A 27,485-nucleotide genomic window follows, 5' to 3' on the forward strand; every position below is an offset into this window, starting at 1 on the left:
ACAACAACAGTGAAAATTATTCTGATGAGGTATTACTATTGAGAAAGTATTTTATTTGGTGTTGATTTATTTATATTTGTCTTGTAGTTGATATATTTTTATGACTTTAGGCTGTAGAAGAATATGTTGTTAGTGATGCTGAAAATAATAATGAAACAGAGGATTTAGATTTTGATGAACTTGATTTTGGATTGTTAAACGAAGATGAAGTGAAGAAGTTAATGTTTTTGAATAATGATATTGCATATGAATTTTATAAGATGTATGGGATAAAGAAAGGTTTTAGTATTAGAAAATATCACATCCGTTGGGACAAAGATGGTGAAATATTGTGGCAGTCATTTTTTGTGATAGAGAAGGGTTTAGAGAAAAAAAAGATGATGTGGTTCGGAAGAGGGTACCTAGAAAAGAGACAAGATGTGGTTGTTTAGCAAGAATGAAGATCCACATTGATAAGGAAATAGGAGGTTGGTATGTTAGTTACTTTTCCGATGAACATAGTCATGAACTCGTTGGTGAACATTATGGTGGGATGATAGCCTCTAACCGAAGAATGACCGAGACAGATGTTGCACATATGAACACTATGAGAGAGTTGGGCATTGGGACCGGAAAAATATTTGCATCATTTGCTGGTCAAAGTGGCGGTTATCGGTACATTGGGTTTTCAAAGAAAGACATGTATAACCAAATCCAGAAGCAAAGAAGGATCAGAAATGGTGACGCAGAGCCGCCTTACAATACTTGAAGGACATATCAAAATCAGATTGTAAAATGTATTAGAGGTATACTATAGATGAAGAAGGTAGGTTGCAACAATTGTTATGGGCTGATGGATGTAGCATCTTTGACTACTCAATTTTCAGAGATGTTCTTGCATTTGATGCAACTTACGGTCGAAACAAATATAAATTTTCAGTCGTGGTATTTTCTGGTGTAAATCATCATAAACAAACAACAATATTTGTTGCAGTCGTTGTGTCAAATGAGACAGAGGAAACATATGTGTGGCTGCTTAAAAAAAATTTAGAGGCAATGAATGGGAAACAGCCGAAGTGTGTTATTACTGATGGGGACTTGGCGATGAGGAATGCAATCCAAAGAGTTTTTCCTGAAGCTCATCATAGATTATGTGGTTGGCATATATGTAACAACGCTGGAAAAAATATTAAGAAAAAGAACTTTCATAAGGACTTTCAGAAAGTTATGTACGCTGATGTTGAGGTTGAAGAGTTTCAAATGATGTGGGAGGAAATTATCATCAAACATGGCCTTCAAAATAATGATGGGGTCGCTCAAACTTATGATTGCAGAAGTATGTGGGTCAGGTTTTATATTCGAGGAAAGTTTTATGCTGGTTTGCATACCACATCACGATGTGAGGGGTTACATTCACAAATGGGGAGATACATAGAGTCTGGATATAATGTGACTGAGTTTTTGCATCACTTTCAACGATGTTTAAGCCACATACGCAACAATGAGGTTGTTGAAGATTTTAAATCTTTATATGGTGATGAGTTGTTACAAACTCCTTACAATAATTTAGAGGGCATGCTGCTTCAATATATACTAGAGCGGTGTTCAAAGAATTTCGCGAAGTATTATTAGAAGCTGCAAAAATGAAGATTATTTCTATCCACCAAACATCAAGTCATGTAATATAGAAAGTTGGAAAGCATTACAACCTCAACAGGAAGTGGCATGTTTCCCATTATGATGGTGGTTATAACGTGAACATTAAATGTTCATGTAGAAGAATGGAATCTTTTGGGATGCCATGTAGTCACACTATTTTTGTGTTACTAATTCTCGATAAGCCACAATTGTCATCTTGTGTTGTTCTTGAGAGGTGGACAAAAAAAGCTAAACATGTTAATCGTGGAAATTTGGAACAGTTTGACCTAAGTCAAGAATCAGTTCAAAGTAGCAGATATGGAGCTTTGAGTGATGGTTGTAGAGTATTGTGTAACCTTAGTTGCAAAACGGAGGAAGATTTTAAAGAAATGAAGGAAAAAGTTTACAACGAATGTAGTAGACTCCGGTTGAAACAAAAGTCTTGGTCCATGGAAAAAGTTGTCAATGGTAATGAAGACCAAGTAAGGGACCTTGTTCATGTGCGTGCCAAAGGGCGAGTTGCTGGGACAAGCTCACGAGGTAAACGTGGTAACCAATGTGGCATATGTCGACAAATTGGTCACAATAGACTTAGTTGTCCAAATATTGGTAGTTGTGGTCGTAATTTTTTGAGAATGACGAAGAATGAGAACTTCATCTAATTTTGGGGTTTAGGACCTATCAAGAGTTAGCCGATATAGTTGGGGTTCAGCTTGTTTGGCTAATTTGTATAGAGAGTTGTGTAAGGCAACAAAACCAAATGCCAGGTCCATGGGCGGCTGCTTGCTACTTTTACAATCTTGAGCGTGGTATCGCTTACCTTTCCTTGCACCCATTGTGAATGTTATGTCATATTATCCATTTGCTGTGAGTTAATATATATTTCTACCTAAACAACAAATTTTATTTACAAGTAATATATTTATTTTTTCCCTTATAATTATTATAAATTTTATATAGGTGGGGTATCGGAAATTGTAGCTTTACAGGAGTTCTACGTGGGGATTTGGCAGGATTTAGGTCACGAATAGATCAAATAGACATTAATGAAGTAACATATATTAAACTCTTACCGTTACAAGTTGACACAATATTTTTATTTCATAACAATATGCTTCATTCATTTTTTGTAGTTTAAATGGCTCACATATCATGCTTATAGCAACAATCTTCCAAGTCATGTGCAAAATGATAAGAAGGTCTAGACTGCATGCACAACTTTACTTTGTTTCTTAATCGTCGAATGGCATCAAGAAGATCGAGTTAGACTACAGTTTGGCTTGGTTCAAGAAATTCCACGACCACCACAGAATATTGATGCCCTACATAGAATCGACAAACGTGGAAATCAAGACACAAATTGGACTATCAAGTATGCATAGTGGATTTATCAATGGAGTCATCGCAAGGATCAACTCTTGCAAGGACCTCCAATCTAATCTATGTACCACACACAACAATATATGAATTGGTACCTAACCAATTCTAGACCTTTCTTGTCTTCTGAATTATTACTTCGAGACCTATGTCAAATAAATTACCAACAAAGTCAACTACACCACTACACCCCTACTGCCCCTACACCACAAACTCCAATTTACCAACCTACAATGAATCAACCTATGATGTCTCAACATCCGATGTATCAACCATCAATGTCCAACTCTTACAACATTCAACCAGGAAGAATGTCTTTCCAATATGAACCGTCACACCAACAATGCACTGATGATATCTTGCCTCATCGTTACTCTTTCTCTACATAGGATAGTGATTTCATGAATAAATTATTAGGTACACCTCAATCAGCAAATGTTTTCAATGAAATGAGGTTTAACTACTATCAAGATGATGGTGCTGGACCAAGTTCTTTCATGGTTGATGATAATATTTTCCCTACTACAGAGACAAATACAGTTGAACATCAAACTACAATTGAAGACTAGACTAGAAATGAAAATCGAGTAAGATCATGACGTCATAGACAACCACGTAGGTGTGGAACAGGAGGACATTTACGAAATTTATAAATTTCTTATTAATGAAACTTAATTATAAATGAATTTTATTTTTAATATAAACCTGCATTTACAACTATTTTTATATTCCAAAAATAAAACCTCAAACCCATTAAAAAACATTTCCATTAAATCAATAAAATTAATATTAGTAAAGTTTTAAATCTTAAGCCCACCAATAAATAAATTACACCCAACAAATAAACAAAATTAGGCCCAACAAAGAATTTTTTGATTCAGCTCATCCCATTCAATACGTATACAACTCGGTTTGGACCAAATACACATACCCCTTCTCAGAAGTCGTCTTCTCCAAGGAAGACTACAACTTGTTCAGAAGATAACTCCTACTAATCTGACTTCTGTAAAGGTTGAAGTATTATTGCCTGAACTCGACTTCTCTAAGTAACAATTACCAGGTCACATCTTCAACAGCACAAATTCAATCGGCTTTCATCAACGGTTAAAAAAGGAGTTCGCATTGGAGCAAACTAAACATTAGTTCGCAGCTTAGACACGGCCTTTATTGTTTCTTATTGATGTTTTTCCTAGCTACCACGCAATTTACAGTTGAACTCTTACTATTACCATTTTTCTAGTATGGTTTCATAAATCCGCTATTAAGGAAGTACGCAACTCTTTGATTTATTTAAAAGAAACACAACGTGATACTTTTAACAAAAGACTTCGGAAGTTATATGCCTATTATTGTTAATGTGTAATTATCATATTACTATATCGAGTATATTTTTTATCGTGCAAATGCTTATTAAGCAATTATACATATATGTACATCACACATATATATGCTAATGAATGAATAGATATTAAATTAAAATGTATATTTATATCACGATGTAAATATAAAATATACAGATGTGTTGTCAATATAAAGACATTCGTTCACACTTGACACTTGTGTATTATAAGTGCTTTAAAAGTAAGTGTGATTGGGATACTGAATGGTTTGAATAATATGTTCACACTTATATTCATATTCTTTTCCTATACTCAAGAAACTTGTTTTCTTACCTTATATCCAACATGAGTAATCTTTTTTTTAACCTTAACCCAACCAACTGTGAAGTGAAAAGGTAGGAATCAAGAACATACCTCATATAAGGTAAAAGAGTTTTAAATCTTAATAATTATCTTAGGTTATTATCGTTGCATTACGACATTAATATTACTTTGACCTACAAATACTTTATAGAAAATTACATATAAAAAAGATAGAACCTTACTCCTAATTAAATTACACTTTTTGGGAGCACATATAAATTTTATCTCCTTTTAGAACAAGGATTACCTGTTCCAAAACTTGTCCCAATTCCCTGCCCCCACCATTAGAAATTGACACATAAGTAAATATAATTTTTTTTTAAAAATAAAATGATACATTTTTATATTACTTGTTCACATTTGCTCCTTTCATGTATGCAAAACTAATATTGCATGTTTTTTTAAAAAAACAAAATGTAATATTACTTGTCCATCCCTCCTTTCATGTATGCAAAACTAATATTGCATGTTTCTTATGCTCCTAGTTAGAGATAGCAAAATAGGATACTCTGCCTGTTTTGTTCGTGCTCGTAAATACCCACAAAAATTTAAGTAAGTATATCTACATGTCTTAACAAACAAATGGACATGACCTGTTTGTTTTAAAACGGGCTAACAGACATGCGGGTGGTCCGCCAACATTGATGGATAATTTAAAAATAATAATAATATAAAAATAAAAATAAATAAATACAATACAATATTTTTTATGTATTAATACAGCTGTAAAATACAAAATATGAGTGTATTTTAGTTGGATTATCATATCTATGTAAAATACACTCATACTTTCTATAATACAGCTTAATATCACTCAATATTTTTTATGTTTAAAACAATTTAGTTGCATTGTCATTATCTAAGGGAAGATTGGTGAAATTATACTCAAATTTGACTATGTTATCCTTCTTTCCTTTTTATAAAAAAGTCTAGCTGGGTTAGGTAGTGGTGAAATTATTTGCTCTCAAATAATCGAATTTTGACAACACTCTGACTCTAGCCTCTAGGTGTTCACGTTCTGATACCACCAACTATAATGTTTCCTTTATTGAAGAAAAAAAAGTATTTATATTTATGAATTTAATATTTATACTAACTAAATAGTTTATTATTCATCATTAGTTTATTTATATTGTCAATATATTATATTTTGTCATCCATCATTCATTCTATAGTTAATAATAATTAAAAATAAATGTATATAAATCTAAATATGATCAATTATATTTAAATTTGCCACATAGTACCAATATCACATTTTTATATTAAATAGGAATGTTACTATATTTAAACAGTGTGTCACTCCATGTATCACTGTTTGTGATTGGTCAGAAAAATAATTAATTATTAAAATTTTAATTTAAATATATTTTTTCAACCAATCACAAACAAACAAACAGTGACACATAAAGTGAGACACATTTTGTGGTATAACAGCTCCATTTAAACTTAAACGAGGCTTACTTTATTAAAATATTTGTAAAAAATTGCTAGATGAAGAGAATTTTACAACGACTATTAAATCCAAGAGAATGGGGACTGAGGAAATGAAATTGAGAGATGGAGGCGATGAGAGTGTCAATATTTTATACAGATGGAGGCAATGAGGAAATGAAGCGGGTTGAAAGCAACAGTGAATTTCTTTGGTTTGAGATATAGTTTTGTGTAACCGATCAGAAAAATACTTAATAATCAAACTTTTAATTTAAATAAATAATTTTGTAACTAATTATAATGGATGACATATAAAATAACACAAATTGTTCCTAATTTAGTTGGGAGTTTGAGGAATCCTTCAATAAAAATATTGGGGTTTGAGACAAATCGTGAGGGATTGTGGGATTCTGATTGGTTTGAGATGATGAAGGAGATTAACAAGAGTGTGAGAGTTGGACGCAAATTGTAAGAGATCGCTGTTAGGCTTAGTGGGTTAGTTTCCTCTTAATTTGCACTAGCTGAATCCTAATGGCTTATGGTATTATGAATTTGATGGTGCAACTTGACACTAGTACAATTTTTATCCATTACTACTAAGGTATTATGATATTTTTCGATTTATGTAGTTGATCTCATCTAATGGGATAAAGGTTTGGTTCTTAACCAAATGTACTAAAAGATGTCAAGTTTCAGAAAGATTTATTACATTTCTTTTGTAACTTTTCTTTCCTGCAGAAGAATTGATGGAACATGGTAGGGGGATGGGGCATGATTGCATGAATATTATGATATATATTATATACTATAAGAGTTTCTTCATTCTACATCAACTTTTGTCTTTGATGAATGTGCTAATGATGGCAATGGAGAATTCCAAATCTCTGCTCTTTTAACCTTGGATACACTTTCCAACACTTCAAATGGAAGAATGTCACCAATAACAACCACCATTTTGTTTGCCAGATCTACCATGTATGAACTCACCCCTAATAAGAAGTAGATGCAGACATGCAATTATTGTAAAGCAAAACAAAACAGCACCAAAATCATAAAATAATTCCAAATTATTTATGATCTTTATCTCACATAATTTTTACCATTTTCTACAAAAAATAATGTAGTTGTATTAAATGATGTTTCCATATCAATACTGTTCAATAGTATCCATAATTCTTCAATAAAAAAGGACAGCTAAATTGGGATGAAGGGAGTTAGTTGTAACTGAGAACAAACAGTAATAATGCTGATTTTTTCACATGAGGTAACATTTGTCAAATGGAGAGGCTGAAATAATTTATCTCCTCTGAATGAAACTCTGTCAAACCTCACTGTTACTACAATATTGTCTAACAGTAACCAAAAGAATTTGGTTCAGCCTCTGATAAATCATTGAAACTCAAAATAAGCACATAACAGGCACAAGCACAAAGAAAAATAAAGTGCAAAGCAAACATGCCCTATAAGAATATATGGAGTTGTTAATCTTAAATGCCATTAAAAAAACAAATTTGCTAAGTTCTTACCTTCCAACTTAGAGATATGTTTCTCAACTTTTCTTGCACAACCATGGCAATGCATGGACACCCTCAATATAACTATCTGCATATTTGATCAAACAGGAAGAAATCAGAGTGAAAACATTTCTTTTTGTTCTCAGGATTTCAATACAAATAAAGAAACAGAATGAAAAAGAATGTGACATATAGTAATTATTTTCTAGAACATAAACTTGAATGTAGTGGAAGAGAAGAAAAGTCTCACCTTGGGTTTCAATTGAAAAGCCAATGTTTGCTTTCCATCAACAACATCCTTCAATCTTAGTTTATCTTCATAACCACTTGCAACTAAGGACTTGCTCTCAAACTCATCTTCAAATTCCATTGAATTTACACAGAAGCATGAGTTTGAACATGACGAAAGACAGAAAGTGTCTAATATTCTACCAAGTTTTCCCATTTCAACTTTTTTATTATCAGCAACACAAGCAAATCTGAGATCAAAGAAGTTTCCTTTTCTCACAACTTTAACCTCTTCTCAAGTTTGAACCAAAAATCCAAAGCAGGGTAGTTATGATACCTTAAGTTAAGGATGAAAGTGTTGTAGAAGCATGAGGTCAAATAATGTTATTAGGGAAACCAAATAGCCACAAAACCCAATGAAGTTTTATCAAAATCTATTATAGAAAGATGGAACCAAGTGCATTAGAGATTGTCATGTCATAAACCACTAAAAACTGTCCAAACTAAAAGTTTTGAACCCACTAAAGATAAATGGAAACACTATATAGGGTCATAAAAGGAGAAACATGGAGTGTTTCATTTCCTACTTTAGATATGGAAGAAATGGTGTACTTATTAAAAGAGAAGAAACAAGATTCACATGATCAAAGAGGTAGAAAAAGTTATCACAGGACAAGAAATATGAATGACAAACATAATAATACATATATGGTATGATGTGAAATGTGAGGAGGGTTATATAGCCCAAGAATACATGCATTATAGATTCATGTGGATAAGTATTAGCATTTAAATTAATGAACCATAACTCCACAAGCATGGTAATGAGGTCAAACAATGTCAAGGCATATTTGGTAATAGTAATACAAATGTAATGCAAAATGGTAACAAGAGACAAAAGAAAATGGACGGCATGATGCTTCAAATTCTTAAAAGTATTGAGCATTAGTTAATCCTGAACCAATATACGAACAATGATCTTCTCTGATACTTGAAAGAAGAATTTTATTTATCCTTGTTTTTTTATTGCAAAGTGATATTTTATTATAATTAAAAGAATAAATATTTTATAGCAAATATATTCTTTTTTTAGCACTTATCTCTTTAGTATTTGAGAGCATCCTCACTCTTTTTATAACTGCCGAATAGAATAGTGTATATAATTTTGTAAAAAGCAAGTAACAAGTCACATTCTATGTTGTAAACTATATCATTAGAAAATATACTTGATTGAGAGAGGCTTGCATGCTTAACATTCTAAATCATGTTATTAGTTAATTTCATATAAAAAAACATAGGGGGGTGATAAATTGTAATTTAAGCTGTTAAGATTTGAATAATGTTGGAGCTATTGATGTCTTTGTCTTAGCATTCAATATAATAGAGGAAAATGGGACATGCTCTCTTGCATTATTGGACACAATGAGCTCAGAAACATTTCCAAATTATTGAATCCTTGAATAATTGCTTAAATAAAGTTTCTTTTCTATCTACAGGTTGGTCCATGTGATTGATCCCTTTAAAAATGGAGCAGAGTGAAGAATTTGACAAGGGTAAGAGTGAAGACACATGTCAGGGTATGTCAGTCACATGGTTTTTGCGTATGCGGTGATAAAAATAGTGTGAGAACGTTGTTTATGGTGCTTTCATTTGAAGTTCAAACTATACTCCAAACATAACAAAGAAGATAGGAAACAAATTAGAAGCATGGAACACTCATGAGGACGTGAATTTTATTATAGGATTGTAACATAGGAAAGCAAAGAAGTTATGAGAACCTCATTTTTTATTTTACAAAAAATAAAGTTATTCATATACAAACTTGGTGTACAAATAAAATAGCGTATACAACATGACATTCCTTGATTGGTTGCCTAATAGAAAGGATACGGTTGGAGGGTATGTATGATACATGCCATATGATAAAGGTTATATGAGAAACATGATTATTGCACTACCCTTTAAAATAAAGTTCACATCAAAAAAATAATCATTTGTACAAAATAAGTTACGTCAAAAAGTGCACAAGACATTTCTCTAAAAAAACATCTTACGAAGTCGAATGTTCTTAACGTGATTTTTATATTATATGCAATAATTAATTTGAAAGGGGATTGTCACATGCAGAGATTGTATGGGATTTTATTTGATCAGTAAGATAGGCAAAGCTTGATCACAGTAGTTTAGAACCTACTGATATCAGTGATATATAATTCTCCTATCAGTTCGTGTGCTTGTATGCAAAATATGCCCAGTGCTGCATGCAGTGCTAAAGACTATTTTTATGAATCCTGGCTGCCAGTTAAAGACATGTTAGTATATGTTACACCTTTTTTTTACTACAATACTCTGGTAGTATAATTATGGGCGACAAAACTCTATATTAAACAAATTTTATTACAAGGACCCGAATTTGAATAAGAGTTACAAACTCACAATACTAACATTTTTTGTTTTTTGAGGGAATGTTAATTCATTATGCGCCAATATAATGATGCTTCTCCGCTAGGCAATTGGTTGTCATTATCTAAAGACTCTAATCGCATGTGAGCTTATATATTTTTCTCTCTGGGTGTAAAGCAATCACCTAATTAAACATATTAATCAATTAAATAAACCAATAGTTTTGTCTTAACGCATGGTAGAGGCCCAACTTCGAAAATATCCATCTGGATTGCACAGTCATAATAATTATAGTTGCGAGCCACTGGGTTCCCACTTTACACCAGTGGAGCGGCATTAGGGGACAAAACCCGCGCCGTATTGTATGGTGAATAAGACTTGGCATTAGCTACAGATTAAAATGCACACACGTGTCCCTTGCATTATATTTGTATTAAATTATGAAGAAAAAAATTCTACTAATCTTCTCAAGTTTGAATAAAGAACTTATCTCCTTTAAAGTGTATGATTATCCTTTCTAACAAGTATTATTCATAAAAATCTGAACTTTGAATTTTTAGTCATACTGAGATTTAGTAAACTCTACTCTACTTAGACTAAGACTTTAGGATGAAGATTTTATAGAAAGTTGTAAAAAATTATATAAAAAAATAAGATATTCCGAAGGGTCGGTGGCTGCTTAGTCTCACCCGAGCCGGTGAACCACCCCCTTCTTTTTTATTTTAAAAATAAAAAAGCAGTACAAAGAGAAGCTGGTTAAATGCGTGGTTCACCGGTTCCACCGAAAACTCTGTTGTTCTCCATCATAATAGATGCTCTAATATAATTCATTTATCCACTAAGCTCATGGCACTGTTTAATTTGATATCTACACCTAAAAAGGAATTAATGTTCTGCGACCATCGTCCCATGAGTCACAAAAAAATGGAAGCTTAGAAAAGTTTGTTTTAACCATGAATAGAACTAAAAAATCTCACTTAAGTTTAAGTGTTTCACAAGTAAAGAAGTGGTGTTAATTAAAGACTAGACTACATAACCCGCCCAAAAAACACAGACAAGATCCACGAATAACCAAGATCATTTTACCGGAAAGTTATACAAGCAACAAACGTTGTTCACTACAGTTTGTTTGTTTCAAGAAAACATGGAATGAGGGAAAGAATGCCAAGAAAGAACATTCAAAAACCAAATAATGGATCATATGTATAAAAGATGTTAATTGCGTTTTCCTAATCAACATTAGCTAACATGTGTGCTCTTCGCCTCTTGGGTATCATCCATAATCCTCCTAAAGAGAAAACAGTAGCCATACTTACCTCAGTTGCAAAACTACAGAAACTATACACTTTCTTTTGAAGGCTCATCTCATCTGCGAATACCTAGAAAAAAATGTAAATCAGAAGCAGTCAGAGACAGATATCTAGGCACAATCACAATTCAGTCACGACGTTAGATACCAACTTGCCGATGAGGATTAAGCCGGCCTTTGCTGAAATTCATTTTTAAAAAAGTTTTGGAGCTGCAAAAAGAATAGAACTATGATGGACAGACGTAAAAGAATTCCATGCACTGCTAAGCCAGTGCAAGAAAATGTTAATACCAACCACTTCTATCTGCAAGGGGCTTATTGATGTTACAAGGTTTGGCTGCACCGGCTATCATACTGCACAGAAACCCATAAATGTGTCTCTATTAGTAGCACATCTTCATACTTCAGATGAACTATAAAAGTAATATGAAGAACTTAAAATAGTCAATTACGTTTATCAAATAATCCTTTCTGCAACTTGAAAACTCTCCAGATTATTTGAACATTTTAAGAATTACCTTGAAAGAGAGATGTTAATGAATTGGAACACCATGACGAAGTTTAAACCACCACTTTCTAAATGAAAACAAATCAGAGTAGCACAACGTTAACATTCAATAAGCTGTGCATCAAGTTCCAGAAGTCTTCTCCTTTTTAGCAATAGCAAATTAGCACTAGACTAGTAGGTGACATTGGAAGTAAACTCCTCCGTTAAATGAATGATATAATAATTTTCATAAACATTTCAATATCATAATCTATCCTGTGAAATAATCATATGAGAGCAACTACAATAACAAGCACATCATAGGTTGTTTGTTTTAGGATATATTTTCTTGTCACCTAAATACCTGCTCACTTCTTCAGTGACGACAAACCAAAAGGATACGCCTTAATGTGATTGAGATGTTAGTTTAAAGAGCATACATGATAATTAATCCACATATTAGGTATTTTGACAGTTCACTTATTCGGAAAATACAATTGGCAGGCTGGAAATTGGTGCTCTCCAAGTGCAATAAGTCAAGAACACGTCTAGAGGGAAGAACTAATAATTATTATAATAAAAGTCAATAACACGTCTAGAGGGAAGAACTAATACTAATAAGCTCAAAAAAGAAAGGAATTATACCTTGTCATCCCACAATTTCCTGAACCTAGTTGAGGCTGAGGAGCATATCCTACTAGTGCCATGCTAGGGGCACAATCATCAACAGCACCATAAGGTAGGCCCTCAGGTTGCATAACTGCAGGTTAATACTCACTCAAATTAATGAAGATTCTACAGAAAGTACTACATCGCCAGGACAGAGTTTAGACTTTCTTTTGGGAACCCTGCCATAAACCCTTGGAGGGTAACACCTATTCAAAGAATTAAAAACTTTTATTGTAAGGATTTGATTTTGCTGCCCTCAATCACAATAACAATAAACTATTGGGTTTGAAAAACAACTTGTTGATTAAATGTGCATTTTTGTGTAAAAAGCACCATCACCAGGCGACCCCCACTAATGCAACTGCTACAATGAAAAGTAAAATTTCAAATTTTAACCCAATTAGGGATGCAACAGTGAGCTACCGGGCAACAGTGAGCTACCGGGCAACAGTGACAGAATGCCACCAAGCTGGAAGTCAAGTCCAAAGCTGGCAGCTTGAGTTGTGTCTGTAATTAGACTTTGATCAATAACGTGATACATTTGCAGCAGAGGAAATCTATTGTCACTGCTCTGAATTGAATAAGGCTGATATATCATTTGTTGTGTTGAAAAAGAATAACCCGCCATGTGTTCCGCCCATTAGGATAAATTCAACAGACAAGGGAAAGAGAGTAGGCTGATTAGTACAGTATTTGTCAACAAATGTTACAGCTGCCACTCTGAAAAAAGTTAGATACTCACAGTCTTCTTTTGCTGCAATACATTGGGAATGGGAAGTGACACAGGTTGTTTAACTGTTGATAAGTGATGAGAAGTGACGGACTTAGAAAAAGGCAAAGAATCCATAGCAAAAGCAAGGGATAACACTCCATGGGAACTAGAAGTTGAAGTACTTCCCTTGAGCTTTGCACTTCTAAAAGGTTATAATTTTCCAAAATAAGATGATAATAAAAATAGAGGAACCAAACTCACTATGGAGAATGTACATAGAAAATGTGTCATTTGTTAACATACCTTTGGTGTTTGGAAGAAGGATTTAGATTATTGCTTTCCACAGTACTTCTATATTTTACAGGCCCTCTTCCTTTAACAATTCTTGATGTCTTATTTGGATTTCCAAAGTTTTCAAGTGGTCCAACCTGGTCTTTTTTTTCATACCTATGTCCCTTGCTTCTGTTCTCCCTCTGATGTTGGTGGTGATTCTTTGGAGCATTCTTATCCTGAAAAGGTGAATCATATTTGTTCATCATATTTTCATGATTAGACACACACTTCATCGCTACTGTCTAGCAATAAAGTATCAGAATATGGAAAAGAAATAGTGTTGCGCATATAACAGAATTTCAAATGAATAAGCAGAAAACTATTATTAAATGTTTCCTGTACTGTGATTTCTTCAAACTTGTCATGCTTCCATTTCTGTTCACCTGTCCAGTCCCACCCATTTTTTGGAATCATAGAGCCCCTGGATGACAGAGCAATGATTCAGGGGGGATCGAAGTACATATTACACCATAGATGCTAAGTTGCTGATCATTTGCCAAAAAAATGCAGAACGGATAAAACTTTGAGATTCATCAGTACACTATTTACTTATAAATTTTACTTACTGTTGCAAACAGGAGCCATTAATGGGGGAAAAGAACAATAAACACAAAAGGAGTGCATGATCTAACACAAAAAGGAAGCATATTATTTAGTTGAATACTTGCATGGCTCCATTTAAAAAGTTTAGTTTTAGAAGAGCTCACATTATTTCAGAGAATGTATATTGCTGGATACTGCATAATACCAGTAAGTGGTGACAAGTAGGCATGTAAACAATGCAGTACATATTCTATCATCAATGTTGCTATAAAATAAGCACAATTGCAAGTGATCAATACACTGCTCTAATATGATGCCTCAAAGAAAAACTATAAAGTGACAGAGCCCAAAAGATTATTCACTTAATAATGAGTGAGGACTCAGGAGTGTACTGATGGCTGAGGTGTGAGGTGTGAGGATAGGCCAGTCAAAAATAAAAAATGGACAAAATACAAAATTAAATAAAGACATTATTAGGCTAGGAATCACACTGAACATTTATACGACCAATTTTAAAAATGTAATAAATACAACATTACACGGTTATGATAAGTTAAATGATTCCTAAACTTGTTTGCTGAAACTTGCAGCTAATGGCAGTAACAGTAAACTAAAAAAATCAAGCCATGAACAATGAACACAAGAACACAAATTCAGAGTGAAACAAAACGAACTAAGGCATTTGAATAGCTCATAAAAGCACCACATGATAATCCATGAAATAAGTTAATAAATCTTCGATGAGATCGGAGAATAAAATTTGATGGAAATACCTTCGACTGCCATAGCGGCGGTTACTTTGAAAGCGATCATCATGCATGTAGAAAAAACCATGCTTAGGCCCGAAATCAGGGCTCAAAACCTGGTTCTCTTCCCCTTTTACAAAACGCACCGTTTCGCAAACCTCTTCTTCCTTTTCTTCTTGACTCACTTCTTCGAGTTCTTCTCCAATAACAACAACTCCACCTTCAGAGTACTCTGGTTCTCCTTCATCATTGCACTCTGATTCTGATTCATCACAACGAGAGCCACATCGGAACTTTCTCTTAACCACCTCGCCTTCGAAACTATCGTCGTCGTCGCTCGCTTCGGTTCTTCTCGCCGTCCACCGCAACGGTGAAGGTCCATCACCGTCGCTCTCGTACTCTGACTGAAACGATTTTCTTTCATCAGAATCTGCCATAGCTCGCGTAATAATTTCCGATCAAAAACGTTCTTCGCTTCAAAATTCACAGCAAAATGGAATCATCAGAACTTCATGAGAGAAAAACCAAGAAGATTCTGAAATGAGAGAAATAGTTTAGTGTTTCAGAGCTCGGTTTCCGTTTTGGTGCTTCAATTTCGATTAAGGCGGGTTCTTTTTGTTTGTGCTGTGCAAAGGGTACTGCTATAGTGGTCGTAGCAGAGACGGGGCGAGTCGTTTCGCGCCAAACAGGGAAAAGGGTATGTGTGAGAGAAGAGTATATATATGAGGAACAAGCATCCGTTTACGTATAAGATTCCTTTGTCCAACATTATTACCATGTAGCACTAATCAACCAAACTATATAAAATAATAAATGTGAAAATATTAATTTATATTATTATAATATTTTTTTAATTAAGTTAAAAAACTTAATTGGATAGAAGCACAAATTGGGATGGGAATAGGATAGGCGATCTCCATCCTCAAATTACATGTGTCATTCCTGAGAGGTGATCCCCACCATTGAATTACATGTCTCATTCCTAATCTAATTGTTATTCTCATCTAATTAAAATTTAACATAATTAAAAGGAAATATTACAATAACATAAATTAATATTTTCATATTCGTCCAAATGATATAAAAATATATTTTATGTTTTTATTATTTTTTCTTTTCCACTAGGTGTCATTTTTTAATTGGTTTGATACATAAATGAGACGTCCAGAATGAGATAGATGATCTTCATTCATATATGAGCTAGGTGTTAGCATGAAGGGGTATATCTTGCCTCTATCCGACTTTAAATATTAGTTGAGTCATTTTCTGAATCTAAACTTGATCATAGATATGACGTTAATTCAACTTTTAAACATCAATTGGATCAAACTTTGAACCCAAATTCTACCTATATCAAATTAAACATAACTTTTTACTGGGAAACTTTTTTCTCTCTTTTCCACATAACTTCTCAAACATAGCATATTTAAATATAAACTCATTGTAAATTTTAACATATAAAAAAGAGGTTAAACTTTGATTTAAATATAAACTGACATGACATTATTTTATTAAAATCAACATAGCAGATCTCTTAAAGTATAATAAAACACTTAAATAAAAACATGTTTGGATATTGTGTTTCACATTTCGGTATTTGAAAAGGGAGAATGTTTACCTAAAATATATAAAAAATATTGAAGACTATTTTGATGTATAAATTTTGGCACCCATTTACCATTTTTCATGAACAAATTAGTCAAACTATTCTTAAGGAGATGTATTGTTCTAATATAATTACTATAGTTGAACAAATATGCATGCAACTATTGTCCTAATATCCATTAACTATCACTATAAAGACTTATAGATAGTCATTTATCACTCATTTAATAAGCAAATGATACTATTTCACTCTGGTTCAAAAAACAGGTCACGGGCGGACAAGAACAATAGGTGTCAACCTAAGGTTGGACAATGTGAGGCCCTTTTGAACACTCTCATATCTTGAAGAAGCAATTGGACAATTTAGAAAGGTATATTGTTGATTGGACAATATCCAAACAATAATACAGGACCACTTCTATGATACGTCTGCCATGCTACATGTACATGATTCACATCGTCTGAATAACACATACATCTGTCACAAGTGGCATGCCACCTGCACACTAAACCCACTTTCTATCAGACGACAATAATAATCATACAATACGTTTATTCGACCTACCACGGACTATAAGTCAACAGTTCATAAAGTACAGACTTACCACAACTGTCTAACACTGGGAAACTAACCCCGACTTGTCTAAACCAGTTCAGATAGTCAACTAGGCCAACAACGTCTCTAATACAATATTCTATGCACATTGTCAAAATATACAAATACTATATATATTAACTCTTATCTTAATATTTCTTATTTACTATTGCATTTTATATTCTCATACCTCTCTCAATTACTACTTTGAGCATCAGAGAATCTTTTCAAATATCTCTCCAAACACTTATTGACAAATCTTAAGTAGCATTTAAGAATACTCTTTACTCGACTATAGTCTAACTAGACTGTACCCTATCGAAACAGAAGATCAGTTAAGATTTAGTTTTTTGTAGTGATGAGATCACTTTATAACTTTCTCATTTATATTACTCAGATGAAGTGCGTGCAAAAATATTTTGTGTGGAATATTTAAGTTTAGATCAATAAATATTCATCCAAGCTAACGATTTCATTAAAGTGGTGGCTGCAATTTTCTGACCATAATTTGTGGCAATCCAGTTGTATCACATTTTTTAGGCGCGGCAGGATTAAAACGTGTGAAGCAGACACTATTTTCTTTAAGCATTTAATTTGTTTCATTGTAAGAAAAAATCATAATGGCTAACCAAATCCCATTTTTTTCAAATTTACAATTCATAATGGCCATCTTGAAATCAAAATATCCTAAACAAATAACTAATTGATCCTGTTTCAGAATATATCAAATCGGATCATAATTATTTAACCATGTACATGCTGTTTCATTATGGTCATACTATAATAGTATATTTATTGTGATAACAAAAAAAAAATAGTTTAGTTATTGTTGAGTTTCTCTATTCTCTTATTGATTTGACCTGATTTTATCATGTCTTCTTGTTTTATTGTTGAGCTTTCTACTTTATTATTCTATATGACATAGAATGAAAAGAAAATTGTTTTGCATCGGAGGAAGATGAATATTTGGGTGAAATCAGTAAAAAAGAACTCTAGCTTAACTTCTCAGTTCTCAATGGAATCAATATATTGTTCTTTAAAAATTATCATATCATCATTATTTATACTAATGTGTCCATAGATACTTTGTACTTCATGGTTCACATTTTCTTATATTAAATATTTAATTTTTATATATGAACCATTTTGGTAAATTAAAATTTATTTTTTGTGTTCAATATATTTTATATTATAATATTTTTGTCTTTATTATAATGTTCAATATAAGGTAAGATGTATGGTTAGTTGATATGTTAATTGTGATTATATATGATTATATGAGTTTTTATAAAAATTAAATAATGTTAAGGGCAAAACAAAAAATGAAAATTACAGTTACACCTTGTTTTTTTGCTTTTTATATATATAGCATATAGGTATATATATAAATATGAGATGTGGTAGAGAATGATTATATGATTTAAACCATTTATTCAAAGAAGCATATCTTTTTGCCCATCTTGCTAAAAAAGAAGACAAGATTAAAATAGGAATATAATTTTTACTAGTGTTATCATTCATTATGACAATTATCAACTTAAATAGTTAAATATCACCTATAATTTATTATATTTATCAAAGTCTGTGGACTCTATCAAGGATAAAGTAAAACAAGATTGATGATAACTTTAGAAAATCGTGAAGAAATAATTGAAAATTGGATTATCAATGTAGTTTACTGATCAATTTTTGGAAATATGGTTTGAATGTTTAACTTTGAATTTCAGACAATTTTCATTCAATTCATTTTTTCACCGTATACTTTAAAACATTTGACACATGTCGTTAGGATATTGTCTGATATATTTGATAAATCACATGGGTAAATTGAACTAGTAAGACATTAAAAGTATAAAATTATGTTTTTATATGCCCCATAATCGAGGGAGTAATGTGACTATAAATAATAAAACTTTCTCTACCAAATATTTATTGTAGTTATATTCATACATAGTTACTTGGCCCATTTTTCAAAAATAAATGTATCCAAAAAATATTATAAAGTAAAAAAATCTAATTCTAGTTTTACAAAATAAAATGAAATTCAGGGTGGAGCTATTTTATTTTCAAATGAAAATTTGCTTGCCATGAATTTGAAGTACAAGGTAAAATAGAAGGAACAAAGAAAAAAAATTTAAAACATTTTTTGTGGGATTTTTTTAATATAACTAAAAGTATCTTTGGCTTTATGGATACAAAATTATTCTATTTCAAAAGGTATGATTGTCCTCTGCTAATTTTGAATGTAGATCTTCGGTTCTTATCTGTGTCCCAATTGGTGTACCATACCAATTAAAATCAATCATTAAATTAAATAGAAAAATCATAAATGAATAATTATATTACTTGATATATTTTGATTGGATAGAAATAGAAAATGACATAGTTTTTAGGAACAGGTGATCTGAGTTCACTAATTCTTATCACTTACAAAAATTAAACATTTTATATTTGATCTAATAGAATATATATGGATCCAATAAGATGTCTCATTCATATTTTTAGTTGATTTGAAACCTTTCTTAATTTTTTACATAGTCAAAAAGTTTCAAATTTTGATTCATTGCTTTAAAAAATGAGAAAGATAAATAAATTTAAGGAAAATCACCTAATAAATTATTTCATATTCCAATCTTCTAGAAGCATAGAATATTAATTATTAATTAAGGGAAAAAAAGTAAAAGATGGCTCATGTCAATTTAGCACATGGTAGAGTCGTCATGTATGACAAGGGCATAACTGTCCTAATCGATAAAAGTCGTAAAACAAATCAACTTTTTTTCAATTCAATTCTTTGCTGAGTTGTACAAAGCCGTAATTTACCAACTCACAAAGATCTACCACTCTTTTCACCTTTCTCTCTTTTTCTCTTGAGCATAACCGTCAGCTTAGAACAAAAGCTGTATTAAAGTTGAACAAAAACACTTCTAACTATTTGTTATTCATCTGTTTCTTCAAAATTCAGGTCACTTTTCATTTCACCTTTTCTCTATTCAGAAGATCACGTAGGCAAGTTTATGATTCTCAGATCTGGTGTTTCCACATTCTTGTTTGATTTGCGTGCTCTTCAGCAATTGAATCTTCTAATTTGTATTTTATTTTTGAATTTTTTACCGCATTATGTGGTGCTGGACACGGAGGATCGTGGTTTTGAATTTTGAATGAAAGCGTGAAAGTTTTGGTTCATTTTCTATATAGCTTTTAGTGCAATCGGATAGGAATTTGGATTGTGAAATGCAATTTCTGAATCTGATTTTTTTGTTTCATTCTGTGATGTGTGTTAACAGAAATAGGCATGGCAAGTCGATTGAAGGAAGATGAGAAAAATGAAAAAATAATTCGAGGTCTTCTCAAACTTACACCGAATCGCAGGTGTATCAATTGCCACAGCTTGGTAGGGTTCTTCTTTTCTGCGGTTCTTTCGTGATTTTAGGAGTTGAGGAGAGTCATAATATTTATCTTATTTTTTTGTTGCTTCATGTTGTTTTGGATTTATTGAATGTGTTAAACATGTGAAAGTTGAGAGAAATTGTTGCTCTGATGCGTAATTGCCATGAATGCAGTACACTGTGACTCTTTACATTGTTATTACAAAACTTTTTCTTAGCTGAACTTCGCACGAGGTGATGAACTATGTAATGTGTGTTACCACATCTATAAATATAAATCATTTTTAAAATGGGAGATAGTGATGGTTCATGTAGCTGAGTTGATACTTGATACACATTGGATGAAAACGATAACCTTTTCTTGCTCCAGGAGCAACTTAAAATTTCTCGAAACCGAATCCCCAGGCCCCAAGCTCGTTGATGTTAGATTCACCCGGAATCAGCGAAAGTAACTTAATTGATTGATACTTAGTAGGATGCAAAATGATTAGTCTGACAAAAAGTAATTGATTGCAGCGAGGAATTAGTTGAAATTAATTATATGCAGTTTATTTAGATTATTACAGCACCCGGAAGCTACTGATTAGTCTCTACTCTCTAGATTCCAAGAAAAAAAGGGAACCTTAAACAAAGATAAATATGAATTAAGATAGAATACCTATGTTGGACATTTATAATAATTTTGTACACTTCAATTCAACTATTCAAGTGTCTGTAATCTCTACCAGCTTTTAGAGTGTTTCTGATTGCATTCTTATCAACCTACTAGGAAATGGTTGAGCTTGATAATGAGACAGGTCTGTTACATTAAATGTTTTTACTTTTTTCTCTTGGCAGGGACCACAATATGTGTGCACAACTTTCTGGACGTTTGTTTGCACAAACTGTAGTGGAATACAGTAAGTCCTTACAATATTTTTACTTACCGGGTTGTGAAAAGGTCTACACTTGACTTTGGATCTTTGAATTGATTTTTTTATGCATGGAAGCCTACTGTACCGACACACATTTCTCATTTTAATAGACTTGAGTGTCACGTGCCTTTCAATTACTTGCTTTCTTTATGTTTTCCTCATAAACTTCTACTCCACTAACAATGAAGCTGGAAATGCATTTGTACTAAATGTATTTTCTTTGTACTTTCTGCATATTGCTATGGTTTTGTTTTTTGATGGATAAATGGATTTGATTTCATAAATCGATACCAGTGTACCTAAAAAAGTTAGATTTTTCTTTAGCAGGGTTGTCTAAGCTGTGTTTTGTTTGAAATTTGAAATATACATTCTGTTCTACTGAAGATAGGACGATACTGATTCCTGTCTTCTAAAATGCTTTGTGTTAATTTCCAGCCGAGAATTTACACATCGAGTAAAATCAGTTTCTATGGCTAAATTTACTTCACAAGAAGTTAGTGCACTTCAAGAAGGAGGAAATCGGGTATATAAGCGTGTTTATGATAAAACTTGCACCAGATATCTTCAGTCTCTCACAGATATTGTATATTTCTCAAGTTGATTTTCATTTTTATTTAATACTTGCAGCGTGCGAGAGAAGTTTATTTTAAAGAATGGGATGCACATCAGTCTTTACCTGATAGCAGGTAAGTACATGCTCATACGCTTTTATGTTTAACCGTGCGTTGCATTATTCTGATTGGCATGTTTGGAAGCAGTAATGTTGGCAGACTCCGGGACTTTATTAAGCATGTTTATGTGGATAGAAGATTCACTGGTGAAAGGGCCTATGACAAACCCCCAAGAGTGAAGACGGTAAAGTGTCTGTCCTCCTCCTTTGGATCTGCTCTTTTAAGCATATAAGAAGCAGTCTATTATAAGTTCAATGTTAACTAGTGTTGATTTTGCTTTAGAGTTTCTTTCATTTATCAGCAAAATCTAACTGCCTTTTCTCATGATGTATGTTATACAGGGCGATAGCGATGATTTAAATGAAAACAGGAGGATGGAGACGTCTCAGGGAGGATCTAAAAGCCCTCCATATGAGGACAAATTTGAACGTCGTTATAGTGACAGGTCTAGTCCTGGTGGAATAAGTCCTGGATATGATCAAGAAAGTAGGCAATATGGTGATTATAAGAGAAAACCCGGCCGTCCTGTAGTAATCAATGATTGGCGTCGTGAGGATAGATTTGGAGATGGAAGGAAATCTGATGATCGTAGAATATCTGATGGAGATATTAAGATGGACAGCCAATCTCCTGAGCGAGCCAAAGGTCTTGGTTCTTTAAGTCCACCTGTGGTCCGACCTGTTAGTGATATTTTGGGAGAAAACGTTGTACCGCTTCGAATCAGTGAACCCCCTAAAACAAACAGTGGAAAGGCTGCTAACAACTCAGTTCTAACACAGGTGAATTAATCATGAACGATTTCTATATAGTTCAACTACCTTTGTCGATACTACTTGATATACCTTCTCTTTTCCTCTTGAGAGTCTTCAATGTTTATCAGTGGATTTAATAGCCTTGCTATTCCTTAAGTGGGAGTGAAATGTTAGCAAATAGCCAATAAGCTGATGCATTCTTTCTTTACTCTGAACTTCTAGGGTCCATTTACGTGTTGGTTTTTGGAGGGAAGGGAAAGACTTGGGAGTCATGAAATACACTCTTAAGATGGCTCTCAAGCCTACCTTTTTCTTCCTTCCCCTCCAAAAACAACTTGAAAACGGATCCTTAGGATTGACCTATCCCTTCCTTCCCCCCTTTTGCTTTGTAAAGTTCTCAAAATTGATTTTCTACACTATATATTTGATCATAACTGACTGTTTATGATTGCAGAGAAGTACATCCTCCAGTAGCTTGGCATCCAGTAATGGAAACCAGGCAGAAGTTAAGCTTGAAACTACTAAGAGCCTTATTGATTTTGAAGATGATCCTGAACCACCCGTGGCTCGACCTGTTGTGATGCCATTAAATTCTGGTGATAACAATTGGGCCTCCTTTGATTTTGCTCCTCAGGCAAAATCAGTTCAGGGTTCTTCAAATGCAAATCCACTTGAATCTGTGTTGTCTCAATTGTCTGTACCAGCAGCTTTAACTGCTCATGTGTCTGGAGCTCCAGCTGGTCCCAATCATGCAGCAGCTATTCCTGGGAGCAGTGTGTCTTTGGCAGGATCATCTCTTACTGCTGCCAGAGCTCCAACTATTAATAGCTTTTCAGCATTCCCACCTAGTGGTGCTTCAGTACCATATGCAGGATTGACAACAATATCATCACTCAATAATGCTGGACAGTTGGCTGGTTTACAGTATCAGCAACCTTCGTTCCCTGCAACTGTTAGTCAACCTACTGTTCATCAAGTTACACAACCAGTAGGTGGTGCTTCAAATAATCAGGTTCCTCTTATTGTAGTTGTCTCAAATGTTTTATCTAATCTTTCAGATTTACTGTCTATTCACCCTTTCCTGGAAATATCTTACAGTCCTGGAATATACCTTCTGTACCGACAGTACAGGGGCATGCAAGCACATCAATACCACAAGCATCCCATAATGCCAATGAGCCTAGTGCCAGTGTTGTTTCACAACCTTCTACTGTAGATGTAAAACCAGTTGGAAGAACTGAACTTCCAGAGGTTCTTGAGTGCTTACTTTACTTCATAAAGCATCTATATTATGTGCATGCTTCTATACACCCATTGTCTTTTCTCAAGTTAGTTGTGATTTCTGCAGGATCTATTCACTGTAAAATATTCACCATTCCCTGCTCCAGTTCCAGGTTGGCAAATGGGTGCACCACTTGGCATGGGTACTTCAATTCAATATAACAATGTGGTGGTACAGTTACAGTCCATAATTATTACCTTACAAATTAATCTGGATTATTGGCTCTGGTTAGGAAAATAGTGTGTTTTCTCATAAATCTCTTTTCATCGTTACAGCCCATTCCAAGTTTTCCGCAACCATCAAAATCATCAAATCCATTTGATGTTAGCAACGAACCAACTCAGGTTCAGGCCTCAACTGTATGCCATTTTCATTGATATATAAGTGTGTAATATTCCAGTAATAGTTTGCACACTTTTGTCCAATTTGTGGGTCATGCATGCATATTGTATTAAGCTATCAATATTTGATAATGCTGAGCACTAGGTATCTGGCTCTTTTAAAGTATACATGATTTGCTTTATATAGGAAAAGTGCTTCTTTTTTTTATAAACACTGGTGGAAGATAACAAATACGGTGTGGATTTTGTCCACTATTGAGTCATTAGGTCATGTTATTTTTAAATGATTAATTAATGAAGTGTACATTATTGAGTACGGACTGATGCATATTGCTTAGAGGTACCTTTTCTTTTAATAGGGATATTGAGTATCTGGTACATGCTGGAAAATAATGTCTGTTGTATTTATATGACCACCTGGTATTGATAATAGCTGAATCACTGAAATATTACTTAGTGACTTCCTAATATGTTAATTCATCAGTTAATTAAAACTTACTATAGCCTGGCAGTTTGTGCTGGGAAAATAGACAATAGCGTAATGCTCCACTAGATTTCATCAGTTAATTGTACATTTTGGTTTATATCTTTATTTATTTTTTGTTGTTTTTTGGTTGTAGTTTCCTTCCATGTCATCTTTGCAAGGGGCTCTTCCTATCGTAACAACTCCAGTCTCAGTGCACCCTTCAAGCCTGGGTGATCCATCTTTTGCCTGGAACCTACCCTTATCATCATCATCATCCTATGCATCATTACTGCCTCCAGAAGCACAAACTCTCGCACCAGCAGTGGGACCAGGTATATTTATCCTTTCAACATTTCATCAATCAATTATTTTAGTTCATGTCCATTTTCTCCATATCTGTATTCTGAACTATATTGTAAAAATCTCAGGGGCATATATGGGACATCAAATGCCAACTAACACCCCAATACCAAGGTAACTAATTCCCATTTGTGGTTATATTTCTTGTTTCATAGGTTGCTTAGGTTAGGTTGTCTTTTTGCTATTGAACATCCTTTAGGTCTTATCCTTCAGATACCATGTCTGCATTTCATACAGTGTAGGATGTGGTTCAGTAATAAAGTGAATCCTTTATTCGCATAAACATTCAAATTTCAGCATCACATTCCATAGTTTCACCAATGTTCTTCCTTGAGCGGGCAACTATTACTAGCTATTAATGAGAGCTGAGTTTTTGTTGTCCTCGTTTGTGAAGTAATTTGCGCAAGGGCCAATTTAATGTAGTATGGTTAGAGTCGATAATTGTTGAATTTGGTTCACCATTACCTACCTTGCTTGTCATTTCAATATTTATAATTGAATATGCAGGTATGAAGGAATTGGGAGTTTTGGTGCTGATGGGGCTGCATTTGGCGTTTCCAATCCAGATCAGCAGCTAACTGGGTTGTCAACAATCCCTGCAACCACAAACCCCTTCCCTGCAGGAGGGAACCCATTCGGATAAACTGAAACTTTTATCTGCTCGGACTCTTTAAGTCAAGCATCAACTACATGGTTGTGGTAATCTCTATCATCTGCATTCAAAGCCTTACACTCAAAACACATTGAGATTAATGGTCACCCATTGTTCAATGTCAAATATTTGTTCTTAGCATTGTAAATTGTTTATTGTTACAGAAAAGAGGAACGCAGAATATGCCTTCCAATTTGACGGGTCTAAATTAACTGAGATAATGAGTTGATGAATACGATGGGGGTGCAGAGACCCTTGTAGAGAAATGTTTTTAGCGCAGCCTCGTTTTCATTTGCAATTGTAGCGTGGATTGGGCAATGGTGTGGTTTGGTGCCTCTAACTGTATTTTTATTTTGAGTTTATTAGCTATATACACTGTTAATAAAGTTTCTTACCATCATTACATCATTTACACCCAATTTTTACTTTTATTTAAAAAGTCAATGTTACATATGAAAAATAGATAATGTGTTGAGGGTATAAAAACTTACATCATTTGTGCATCGATATCAAATCCTTATTTTATTTTGTTGTGTGTAATGTCATAATTTTGGTAAGGTCTTTCTATTATCTTGTAAAAATCTCATTGTTGAATTATTGTCTTCGAGTTTTATGTGATAGTGAGAGATTTGACAAGATGGTCACTGATCATTTAAACTGATCCTGGGTTATTTATGCTTTGAAGAAGAAAAAAAAATAAGTGAGAAGATTGGTGGATTTTGCATATATTTGATTTTTGAAGTGAAATCAATGAAAAGTAAGTTTATGAATTATAAAATATATTTATCAGATGATTCATTATTCTTTTATTTTTCTTCATTCTCTTACAAAAGAAATTAACTTGCTAAGTCTCGATCAATTCTTACCCGATGTAAAAATCCAATCATTTGGCTGTTTCACACCTATGCAATAGGGACAAGGATTACTTGTCCCTAATTTTAATGTTCCTCTGTCCCGGACCAATCAAACTTCACAAAATATTATTAAAATATTAATTTCTATTCTTATAATTTTTATTTTTAAATGAATGAAGTTTTGTGATTGGCTTGGTATACCAAATGAGATATGAATGGAGACATGTGATCCTCATCTATGTAATATGAATGAAGATTCTTTATCCCAAAATAATGTGTCTCCTTGTCCTAGCTAATAAAATTTTAGTAAAAAGTGTAAAAGTAATAGCTTTTTTTTACAACTTTGAAGTGTCAATTTTTATTGGATGAGAACATGAATGAGGACAACCAATCACATTCATGTAATAAATGAGTAGCAAAGATATTTTCCAAAGCATAATGCTATGTTTGGTTCAATAGAAAATGAGAGGAAAGAAAATGAGTGGAAAATGTCACTTTCTATCATTTGGTTCTAACATAAAATAGGAGA

At 33.2% G+C, this 27,485-nt stretch overlaps 3 protein-coding genes across 8 annotated transcripts; 1 reads left to right on the plus strand and 2 right to left on the minus strand.

The window, feature by feature from the left end:
* LOC109349781 (probable ADP-ribosylation factor GTPase-activating protein AGD14) lies at positions 1 to 26,469 on the plus strand. 4 transcript variants are annotated; one of them, XM_019590756.1, is made up of 16 exons: positions 1 to 9; positions 2,971 to 2,974; positions 20,226 to 20,240; positions 20,563 to 20,669; positions 21,502 to 21,563; positions 22,014 to 22,101; positions 22,206 to 22,264; positions 22,337 to 22,433; positions 22,591 to 23,028; positions 23,456 to 24,013; positions 24,100 to 24,252; positions 24,350 to 24,454; positions 24,559 to 24,642; positions 25,245 to 25,422; positions 25,519 to 25,564; positions 25,958 to 26,469. In XM_019590756.1, exons 4-16 carry the CDS (start codon positions 20,571 to 20,573, stop codon positions 26,091 to 26,093), a joined length of 2,103 nt encoding a protein of 700 aa, XP_019446301.1. In that variant the 5' UTR covers positions 1 to 9; positions 2,971 to 2,974; positions 20,226 to 20,240; positions 20,563 to 20,570; the 3' UTR covers positions 26,094 to 26,469. The 4 variants fall into 4 exon arrangements, with proteins under 4 accessions (XP_019446301.1, XP_019446304.1, XP_019446302.1 ...); XM_019590759.1 differs by lacking the exons at positions 1 to 9; positions 2,971 to 2,974 and having other exon boundaries at positions 20,039 to 20,240; positions 24,559 to 24,627; XM_019590757.1 differs by lacking the exons at positions 1 to 9; positions 2,971 to 2,974 and having other exon boundaries at positions 20,041 to 20,284.
* On the minus strand, positions 6,774 to 8,595 carry LOC109349783 (protein SODIUM POTASSIUM ROOT DEFECTIVE 3-like). Of its 2 annotated transcripts, XM_019590764.1 has the most exons (4): positions 8,513 to 8,595; positions 7,896 to 8,186; positions 7,658 to 7,733; positions 6,774 to 7,120 (listed from the first exon to the last, which is right to left on the minus strand). In XM_019590764.1, exons 2-4 carry the CDS (start codon positions 8,088 to 8,090, stop codon positions 6,951 to 6,953), a joined length of 441 nt encoding a protein of 146 aa, XP_019446309.1. In that variant the 5' UTR covers positions 8,091 to 8,186; positions 8,513 to 8,595; the 3' UTR covers positions 6,774 to 6,950. The 2 variants fall into 2 exon arrangements, with proteins under 2 accessions (XP_019446309.1, XP_019446308.1); XM_019590763.1 differs by having other exon boundaries at positions 7,896 to 8,580.
* Positions 11,338 to 15,752, minus strand: LOC109349782. Of its 2 annotated transcripts, XM_019590761.1 has the most exons (8): positions 15,103 to 15,752; positions 14,123 to 14,207; positions 13,757 to 13,962; positions 13,484 to 13,655; positions 13,183 to 13,327; positions 12,718 to 12,832; positions 11,881 to 11,939; positions 11,338 to 11,655 (listed from the first exon to the last, which is right to left on the minus strand). In XM_019590761.1, the coding sequence occupies exons 1-8, from the start codon at positions 15,510 to 15,512 to the stop codon at positions 11,642 to 11,644; spliced, it is 1,206 nt and encodes a 401-aa protein (XP_019446306.1). In that variant the 5' UTR covers positions 15,513 to 15,752; the 3' UTR covers positions 11,338 to 11,641. The 2 variants fall into 2 exon arrangements, with proteins under 2 accessions (XP_019446306.1, XP_019446307.1); XM_019590762.1 differs by lacking the exon at positions 11,881 to 11,939.

This window comes from Lupinus angustifolius, chromosome LG06 (genome assembly GCF_001865875.1).
Source record: "Lupinus angustifolius cultivar Tanjil chromosome LG06, LupAngTanjil_v1.0, whole genome shotgun sequence".
NCBI lineage: Eukaryota > Viridiplantae > Streptophyta > Magnoliopsida > Fabales > Fabaceae > Lupinus > Lupinus angustifolius.